A 10402-nucleotide genomic window follows, 5' to 3' on the forward strand; every position below is an offset into this window, starting at 1 on the left:
AACTCATGATGGTGGTTTGTGATTGCAGCCAATGACAAATATCAACATTATACACATAGATTTTAGATTATCTTTTTTTTTTTTTGGCTTTTAAGGAGGATTAGACTAAATAACTAAATAAATGTGAATGTAAAAATATGAATGTTTGAATTTTGAAGCTCATGTCAAGAACAGTTTCTAATCATAATATTTAATAATATATTAGTAGATGCTTAATATTTTGGAATATAGAGATAATTGATCAAATTTTATTAATATCTTATGTCTTATCCTGTTTTCTTTATTATTTACTTTTATGATTATTTTTTGGTACTATCAAAGATATTTTCTCATCTTTTTTGGGTAAGGAATTAATCACTTTCGGAGTTCGTTACTACTCCTCCCAACAAATGTCGCTATCAAGAATCGAACTCTCAATCTTAAAGATCTAGTGAGATTTTATACCACAAGACTAACGTCTTATTGATCATTTGTTTGATTATTAGATTTTTCACACATTAATTTAGGTTAGTAGTAAGTATTAATTGTTACTCTATGTGATCATTTTTCTAGGATTTTTTGAATTTTTATTTTGATATTTTTTATAAAATCAAAGGATAATTTCATCAAATACAATGAGTTCATTAATTAAATAAAGTTTGAAATAAGAGCAAGAAGAGCATTCCCGACGGATAGATTATTGAATATAAGGGAGGGATACAATAAAAGTTGAACTTGTGTGTATCCATTTGAACCAACCCAAATTTAATAAAGAAAACTCGATGAGATTGAATTTAGGTTCGGGTTTTATCTGAATTAAATTTTTGGGTTTGAGTTTGATACAACTACACTTTACATCCGAACCTGATTAATATATGTAAAATTATAAAATTGAATGGAAATACTTATATAAAACCTATATATATATATATATATTCATGTTTGAGATAGTGTCTCATTGGATTCAGGCTACCCAAAATCCGATAAGTTCTGGGACAATAATATCATTTTCAACACGCTTAGTTCGAATTTTAGATTTCAGGTTTAATTTTTTGATTAAACACAAACCTAATCCCAATCTACCTATTGCCATTCCTAGAGTTTATGAGGCAACGTGCCCTATAATAAGCCAAATGGCTAGGGGTGTATGACTTAAATTAACAAAGTTTTAAACAATATACAAAAATGATCTAATTTCATTACAATAACCTTATTTAAGTACTATTTGTATATTTATTATTATAAGATTCTACTAAATTTCTAGAAAGAATAAATTCTTTACCATGAGCAATATTTTAACTTCTAATAACATTTATTAAAACTGATAGTCATATATTCAAAAAATAATTAATTTTTTACTCATGAAGTGAATATATATATTTGAGTGTACAAAAAACCTTCTTTAAATACATACGGGAAACCATATCAAAGGAAAAATGTAAAAATATAAGTAAAATATGAAATTAATAAATAAAAATATAATATAGTATAAATGTTTATATATAATCGATATGATATATCCTCCATTAATGAAAACAAATATTCGTTTTTTTACATTATCTCATTCTTTTGATTCTCAGATAAAATAAAAGTACATTACATCAAATTTTGAAGATACACTAAAAATTAACATTGATATTAAACTCCTAAAGTTTACATCTTTTTATCTTTAAAAAAATAGAATAGAGAGAGAGAAAAGAGGGAAGGGAATAAAAAAGCGCGCCAACTCTCCCGCGTTACCTCTTATATAATTTTGACTCACTTTCCATTACCACATTTGTTTTTCCCTCTCTCACTATGCAACACTCTCACCCTAATTCCGCCGCCGTGTCCCCCGCCACACACTCCACCGTCGCCTCATCCTCCGATACCAAGCGCGGTAAGAAGCGTGGCAACTATAATTGCAGCCGATGTGGACAACCTAAGAAGGGGCATAACTGTAATATCAAAACCCCTACCTCCGCAACCATTACCCCTGTTGATCCATCTCTAACCGCCGTTTCTGTCATTTCCGCTCCTACACTATTACCAGTGCCTCGCCAGGCGCCGTCGCATCTCCGCCGCGCGTTATCGTTCGATGATTTCGATGACCGTACCGGCGGGATCGATATCGATGCGGCGGAGCGTGACGAAAAGGAAGATGAAGATTCAGCTACGGATCTGTTGGATCTAGACGTGGATTCGTGCGGGTTGCCAGGGAACCTCATGTGGGATATTCTTAGGAGGTTGCCGCCGGCGGAGCTGTTGTCGGCTGCTAAGGTGTGTAAGGGATGGAGGGACACGGCGAGGAGGTTGTGGAAGGCGGCGGAGGAGTTGAAGGTTAGGGTTCCGGCGAGTGTTCACGTTGGATTTGTTGCGTCGATGTTGCAGAAGTGCCCTGGGATTTTGAGGCTCTCTCTGAGAATGGAAAGGTGTCTGTGGGATTTGATTGATTCAATTGACGCTTTCAGATTTTCTGTTCTACGTTTTGCTGTTTCGTTCATTTTTCATTGAACTAATAAGATCACGCGTTAATCAAAGAAATCTGAAACATAGTTTTTAATTGGTTTTTTTTGGTTAATTTGGTTTCAAATTGTAGTAATATACGAAGATGCAGTGCTTGTGTATATTGCATATTGTGCAGATTAAAATGAAGAATGCTGCTACAATCTGAATCTTTATTCATTATAGAACTGCTTTGATGCTATTGAAAATAATGACATGAAACTTAGTAATCGTAAACAAAAAAACTGGATCTTGAAATTGAGATTACGATCAAGTTACCATTTTACTAATCTACACTGGCTCTTTTTTTTTTCTTGTAAAGAATGTTCGTGGCTATAGCTATATTTATATTTTAAATCTAACAAGCTTGATGTTGCAGTGATTTTGATTCAATGATGCTGGCCTGCATTGCTTTCTCATGCCCTAATCTGGAACATATGGAGGTCTCCACATTTGACAATGCAATGAACCGGATTAATGGGTATTATTCACGTTCTTATCTTTTAATTTTGATTTTTAGGTTTATTGATAGAAAATTAGTTTTTTCGTTCTTGCAAACCTGAGTATGCAACTTCTAAATGATTTCTAGTGTGATTCAGGATTTGTAGTTCTATGTTTAACATTGTTCTATGGGGTACAAATTGAACACTTTTTCTATGCTACATAGTATGTGGGACGAAATCTTGATGGTGTATACTGTATTACTAATGTGTGTTGGTCTAAATGAAAGGATCTTGGGATGTTGGGTTTGTTCTCAAGATTATCTGCATGATAAAAATACTATTCATAATGGTTTGCTTAGGTGCCTTTTCTCATGTGAGTATGACAAATCTTGATGGCACATTGTAACCTCGCTTTTATTGGTGGGGTGTAACTTTTGCCCCATCACACTTCACATTTCAGAAGTTAATTTTTATTCTCTTTTGGCGGGGTTAGTAATTATACAGAGTATATTGTTTTTTTAGCCCCTCATATGCTATGGGATATGACATTAGCATATGTAAAGCCTAGCCAAAGAATGCTGTTTTTTTTCCTGATTGGTTATGTGTTGTTGAAATATGAATATGCAGGGATGAATTAGGCCGGTTTGTTGCTGATAAAAAAAGCCTCAAAAGTCTAAAGATGGAAGGTTGCTCTAATCTTGGGGGTTTTGTCCTATGTTCGTCTAGTCTTTGTACACTTTGGCTATCAGATCTGTACTGTCTTTCTAAGATGGTGATTATTACATTTCATTACTCCTTATAGCTTGAGTGGTGTGGTCAATTTTTAAATTAATAATACCCTCCGAGATTGCATTTAGATCAAACTGTAGTTACTAACAGTTACTTTGAAATGTAGGTATTTAACTGTCCCCAGCTAAGAGAGATTTCCTTGGAGTTTTCCCGCCAAGAAAATGATTGTACTGATCTCACAACTATGATTGATGGTTTGGGAAGAAGTTGCTTGAGATTGCAAAAAGTACATATAGCTTCAATGCAGCTTTCTCATGCAGTTGTGCTTGCTCTTTCGGCAGCTCAGTTGAGGTTTGTCATTTTTTGGCAGTATCTTTATCTGTATTTTCCAGTTATTTTAGATAACTCCCCTAGAAATTCAAGTTTCTTTAATCTTCAGTACTTCAATCTTTTCATCTGTGTAAGTTCATTCTATCTGGTTGTATGTGTAGTAAACATTTTATGCTATACTGTCCAAATTTATCTGGCATGCCAAACAAGGAGCATTAGAAATGAAATGAAACAAATAGCATAACTACAATACATAATGTGTGTATACACACAAATAATGATTGGCAATTACTACCACAAACAAATCTTAATTCTATTCTGGACACATATCTTAGGCATTTCTGAACCCCCAATCTATAACTGATAAACAAGTTATATAATGGAAACGCCAGCAACAATGCACTTCTTATGGGTTTTGTTAATGCTTCCTCTTGTTAACTTAAATTTGCAATTCATCAGGAATCTGCGAATGCTTTCTCTTGTTCTTGGATCTGAAATTACTGATGCATCTGTTGCTGCAATTGCCTCAAGCTATCCAAATATAGAATTGCTCGATCTCAGTGGGTAAGTATCTGTTCCCATTCTAATTGCATTGGGATTGTTTGAAAAGAACATTAAAAATGTATTCCCCTTGATGGCAAAAAAATATATTCACCTTGATGGCAAAAAAATATAATGGAACTCCTCTATGCATCACACCATTATTATAACACTATCAAGGAGGTATTCAATATGAGAACCAATAATTCAAGTTTGCAATTCCCCCATAATTTTCTTATCCATCATTCCATCTCCTTTAAGAAATTATGTTCAGCAGTTAACTTTTTTGACAGATCTGGCATAAGTGACAGTGGGATAGGAATGATTTGCAATGCGTTCCCTGAAACATTGTCAAGACTCCTTATTGCTCTTTGCCCTAATGTGACTTCAAGTAATTACCTTTTATATATTTAATTACTTCACAAAACTCTCATATAGTAATCAGTTTCAGCCTACTTATATGATTTAACATGTTCCAGGTGGCATTCAATTTGCTACAGCTCAGCTGCCCCTTCTCGAACTTATGGATTGTGGCATGACCATATGTGATCCCAATTCCCAAGATCCAACCGCTGACAAAAACAACTGCAAATCACATAAAACATCTGGCACTAATTTGCACCTTGTAAACCAAAAGTTAATTATCAAACATGGCTGTTTAAGGAAACTCAGTTTGTGGGGTTGCTCTGGCTTGGATGTGAGTTTTATTAGACTGAAGAAGTTTATTGCATATTCTTTCTCACGCTTCTAATCTTTATATGCCCTTTCAAATTTTATACAGGCTCTATATTTAAATTGTCCACAACTCAGTGATCTGAATCTAAATTCTTGTAGAAATTTGCATCCAGGTAATCATTTCATGTCCATGTTTAGTAATTATCATCTGAAAATTTTGATTCAACTTTTCAGTTTTTCCTAACAAATACTAAGGCTGATTATTTTCATTAAATTAAATTATTTTCAGAGAGATTGTTGCTGCAGTGTCCTGCTTTAGAAAATGTGCATGCATCAGGTTGTCAGGATATGTTAATTGGGGCCATCCAAAGTCAGGTAGCAATCAGTTCTTCACATATTATCTTCCAGTTTCCTGAAGTAATGTGCTCTTTGAGATGTGAGCTATATGAGTTGGTTTTGAATCTAAATAACTAGATGATGCGAACAAGTCACTGTCTCATGAATAATGCATATTACCCTGACCTTGTGCTTTGATACTCCATGTTTCCATGGTACTCATATCAATTTTACTTAACTTTTTGTGTGTAGGTCTGCAATGCTTTTACTGCCATGGATAACCCCTCTCCTTCTAAACATCTACCTGATGGCTCCAAAAGGGTCCGGGTTCCTCATTTACTTAGTGGCGAGGTAAAGTTAAAGAAATAATATCAATCACATTTTAAAGCACCATTTTTTTGGCCTAGGTGAAAAAGTTAAAAGATATAACTCGGAAAAGGTCATGCTTCTTATGTGAATTGGTTTTTATAGTTCAGCACCAACAGAAATGAATAAGGAAAATTGCATTTAGAACAAACATACTTTTCTTAACCTGCCCTGTGCTCTACATTGTTACACTCGAAGATTTATTATAAATTTGAAGTTTGGTATATATTTTTTGCAGTTCTCTGAGTCTGAAAAAAAGCGGAGGAGGATTGAGATGCAACACTGTAATGTGCTTGTTGATTGAACATTGTTTTCTAAGGGAGAGACCAATTCTATTGTATACGAGTTCAATATATTGTATGTTGTCATTTAAATTAGATAACTATCCCTAGCTACCTACCTACCTACCTACCAAACATGTCATAATTTTTCAATTAGGCCCTCAAGCTGGTGCCCTGAAGTCTAGAACTGTCTCTTACCCTAAACAAATGTTATGTTTAGCATTATTGTCGTATGAACTATGGATGTCTGCCTCAGTTTCTCAATAAAGTTAAATTCTTTATGAAGTTTTCCAAGTTATGTCACCCAAATGCTAATGCCATATAAATAATATATTGAATATTTTTATGGATCTTCAATGGTATTCAATAACCTTGGTGGATCTTTGCTTAGGAGTTTAAATATTTTTATTTGGCACATAACAATTTAAAGATCAAGTGACAGGATTTTGAACTTCAGGCAGATCAATATATATAGCCTTTAAACAATCTGGTTAAGATTTTGCAACCCTGATTGGTTATCGTCCAAGGCTTTGGTCCATTTGTGAAATTATGGGCAAGAAACTATGCAATAGACTTTGAGCAGTTCAATTAATAATATAGAAATTCTAGGTGTTCTGTCAGTGAATGTGTACACAAGTAGTTTGCTGTAATAATCTAGCTTGTCCATCCAGGTTTATGGAGAATGAAGTGAATATTTTATAGGAAAAGTTTTTAAGAAGAAATGGGAAGAGGGAAATTTGCAACTTTTGAACCAATGTGATTACACTTTATTCCGCAGCTCTACCTTTAAAATAATCCCATGAAAACAAACATGCCATACTTTTGCTCCGCAGAAAAATAAACCAACTATTTGGTCCATAATAAAATTATAATTTTGAGACACATTCGCTATTCTTAAACAGCATAAAGTGTTGCTTACTAAAGCTAAGAATTGTTTAGGTCTTCTCTCTTTGGCAAGGCAAAGGAAGAAATTGAGAATACCATATTTCCAATGTCCATGTGATTGGGAATAATAAAGGGCAAGGAGGAACATAAAAATGCATGTTTTAACATTAACTTGTTGGAAGAACAGCATTTGGCTGCAGTGCTGCACAGTTGCCCAAGATCAAAAAAACATAATAAAAAAACTTCGCCGTTGCCGGGGATCGAACCCAGGTCACCCGCGTGACAGGCGGGAATACTTACCACTATACTACAACGACTTGATGTTTATAAAGGAGAACAATTAAGCTTTTATATTTTGAACTTAAATAAAGAGGAAAAACACTCACATAATTGAGTCTTTTTGGTATTAGCTGTATCTCTAATCAAACTCTAACTGTACTCTAACTATGCTAAGTTATTGTTACATAGGAAGATGATTTTTGTGTAGAAATTTATTACATTTTCAACTTGAGCATGAAAGTAGGGGAAGGATTGAGAGATGCTTATGTAATGTGGCAAGACATCATATCCATCTTCCTTACATAACACATGATCATATGAGGGTAATATAATAAGAAAACCAATAGCAATTTCTCCATGAATCTTGTGCTGGAATAATTTTATTAAACATGTTTATTTTTAGAATCTTTGAACAAAGATATATTTATCAATATATATTGCCTAAATATATACAAATTGGTTTAGTATGCTATATATAAGGATAGACTTTTTCTAATAGGCATGGACATGATAAAAGGTTAAATATGTTTTTACTTTTTAGAAAGACTTGTGCATTAATTAGAAATATCAGTTTTATAGGAAGCACATAGAATAACTTTCTAAGTTTCTAAGTGAACTTTATTCATTAAAGACTCCTTTGAATCCAGTTCCTGCCTTATTTTTCATTTTTCAATAATTTATTTTTTAAATTTTACCTGATCTTTCTGGTAGAAATTACAAGGTCCAATCCAAGTAATATAGAAGCCAGAATAATTCAGAGTGACGAAAAGGAAATCTTCATCATTAAAATATTCTAAAGGAAATTCATTCTGGAAACATTTTCACTGTATAAGAGATAAACTCAAAAATATAATATAATCATTTTACAATAAACAATAACCTAATTGGCTAAATCTTTGTATTATATATTCATCTGTATCTCTCACTAGTAAGTTCCACTCTTCCAAATAAATCTTAGTTCTTACCTCTCACTCTAACATTTTCATATACTTATGTATTAATTAAAGTGGATAATGCAAATTGTATACAGATAAGAGAGAAGTCACCACCTTAAGTAGCTTGTCTTTTCTTTCTATCTTCCCTTACACAAAAAATATAAGACAAAAAAATTCATGTGTAGTCATAATAAACTCATCCAAAATGAGGATCATTTACTAATAACAAACGATCATAATAAACTCATCCTATAATATATGAGTTTAAAATCTATGCACTAACATTATAATTTTTTTTACATTGTCAGTACATCATCCACCATTGATTTATATTACTTTTGTTTGAGAGTCAATAATAGTTAACAAATCAATGATGAACAATTTACTGACAGTATAAAAAACACTTAGACGTGTATACATATTAAATCTATAATATATCTACACTATAGTATTATTCCAAATGTAACCATGACATGTCAGCATGTGGTAGTATTCGTTAGGCCCAAAATGGAAGAAGTGTGAAAGAGGTGCCATGTGGTTTGTTGGCATTATGTAGGACCAAGTTTGAAACCTTATCCCATATGCATCGCACTTGCTTCCGCTTTTACCCGAGTTCGAATCCTCTCTAGTAATAAAGAATTTAATACAAAATTAAGATTATGGCAAAAACAAATTTTTAAGGGTGCATATTTTTATTTATTTTTAAATAATTTAAGAAACTCTCTCCCTAACATTCAAGTAACGAGAGTCAATACAGAAGATGAACCAAATTACTTTTTCTTAGTTCATTTGTTAGATCTCTTGTTTCTTTCCATTTGGGCAAACACACATGCAATATGGTAGTCAAAGGCAACATTGAGGAAGGGCAATAAGTTAAGCCATGTTACAACATTGAGGAAGATCAAATATACTCTAGTAGTTACGTGTTAATTACTTTTACTACTTTGACTCTTTCATATTCTACATTAAAGTTAATTTTTAATGAGATTGGATCACATTACTAACTAGTTTGAAGAGGAAAAACAACTGTACATATTTCCTTCATACATCTTTGGTGAAATGTCAAGTCTTGTAATATATTTCTAAGGCTGAGTTAAAGCTTCAAAAATTGTCATATTGTCCACTGTTATGTATTCGGTTATAACTTATAAGGATCAAATAATCATTTAATGTGACTATGAAGTTCAAATGATGGAATAAATAATTATCTGGTTACAGTTGGGCCATATAATTTTTTCCTCATAACAGAACAGCACTTGGACTAAATCCTTGCTTTATTGTATGAAATTATGAACAACTTTACTTAATGAAGGTGCAACAATATAATGATAGCATTTTCTGGCCCATGCCATGCATGGCCAAAACAATGAATCACATGAAATACTAGGGTGTCAAAGGAAAGAAGGAAGCACTTATGGGGTGGAGTGGGGGCCATTTAACTCTTTTAACCTAATTTGGTAAGGAAATAAGTTTCATATTGTCTGTCTCATTCTCATAGATACGAGTTCAATATCTTGTTGGTCACTCATATGTTGATAATTGAATTTGAGATAAAATCTTAATATGAGTTCAAATGTAAAATTGTTTCATTCTAGTAACATGGTTTAATGATTCTTAAAATTGTGAGGAAATAGTTTAGTTTGCCAAGCCATTTTGGATTCCTCTACATATTAAGAATATATTAAAGGAGTGAGAATAGATACTCCAGGAAACAGAGAAATAAGTTGGGTCCAGAATAGGATGAACTTGGTTTTATTATCACAAATTTATGCTCAGTGTTGGCCATTATTTCGCTTTTTAGCTCACATTATATACCTAACATCCATCATGAATCTGAGTTGTTTTGTACTCGTGTCCTAGTGGTTTTGTTATGTGGTTCAAACAATATTTGATTGTATACCAGTTTTGTGTCTTGTGTTTTTTCCTTTTGGTAATTTTGTTTTCTTTTAGAACTATTGTTTTAAACTCATCAATATTTATTGATTGGAGTATCTAATTGCTACATAATTGACATCTTTAATCATAAGTTTAAAGATTCTAAGTTATGCAAATTAGTTATGCATACTGCAATGTTACAAGAGTCATAACTAAGACACCACATCTTCAACCAAAATTTTAAAGCATTAGTTTCATGAACCTT

General features: G+C 32.8%; 1 protein-coding gene and 1 non-coding gene across 2 annotated transcripts; one reads left to right on the top strand and one right to left on the bottom strand.

Annotated features, from left to right (window-relative positions):
• On the top strand, nt 1734–6382 carry LOC109334977 (F-box/LRR-repeat protein 17-like). The gene is made up of 11 exons (XM_019570988.1): nt 1734–2390; nt 2843–2944; nt 3534–3678; nt 3802–3986; nt 4425–4529; nt 4799–4896; nt 4985–5202; nt 5287–5353; nt 5470–5555; nt 5769–5867; nt 6121–6382. Exons 1-11 carry the CDS (start codon nt 1777–1779, stop codon nt 6184–6186), a joined length of 1785 nt encoding a protein of 594 aa, XP_019426533.1. The 5' UTR covers nt 1734–1776; the 3' UTR covers nt 6187–6382.
• TRNAD-GUC lies at nt 7294–7365 on the bottom strand. The gene has a single exon. It is a non-coding gene; the product is annotated as a tRNA-Asp (tRNA).

Source organism: Lupinus angustifolius, chromosome LG20, assembly GCF_001865875.1.
Source record: "Lupinus angustifolius cultivar Tanjil chromosome LG20, LupAngTanjil_v1.0, whole genome shotgun sequence".
Classification (NCBI taxonomy): domain Eukaryota; kingdom Viridiplantae; phylum Streptophyta; class Magnoliopsida; order Fabales; family Fabaceae; genus Lupinus; species Lupinus angustifolius.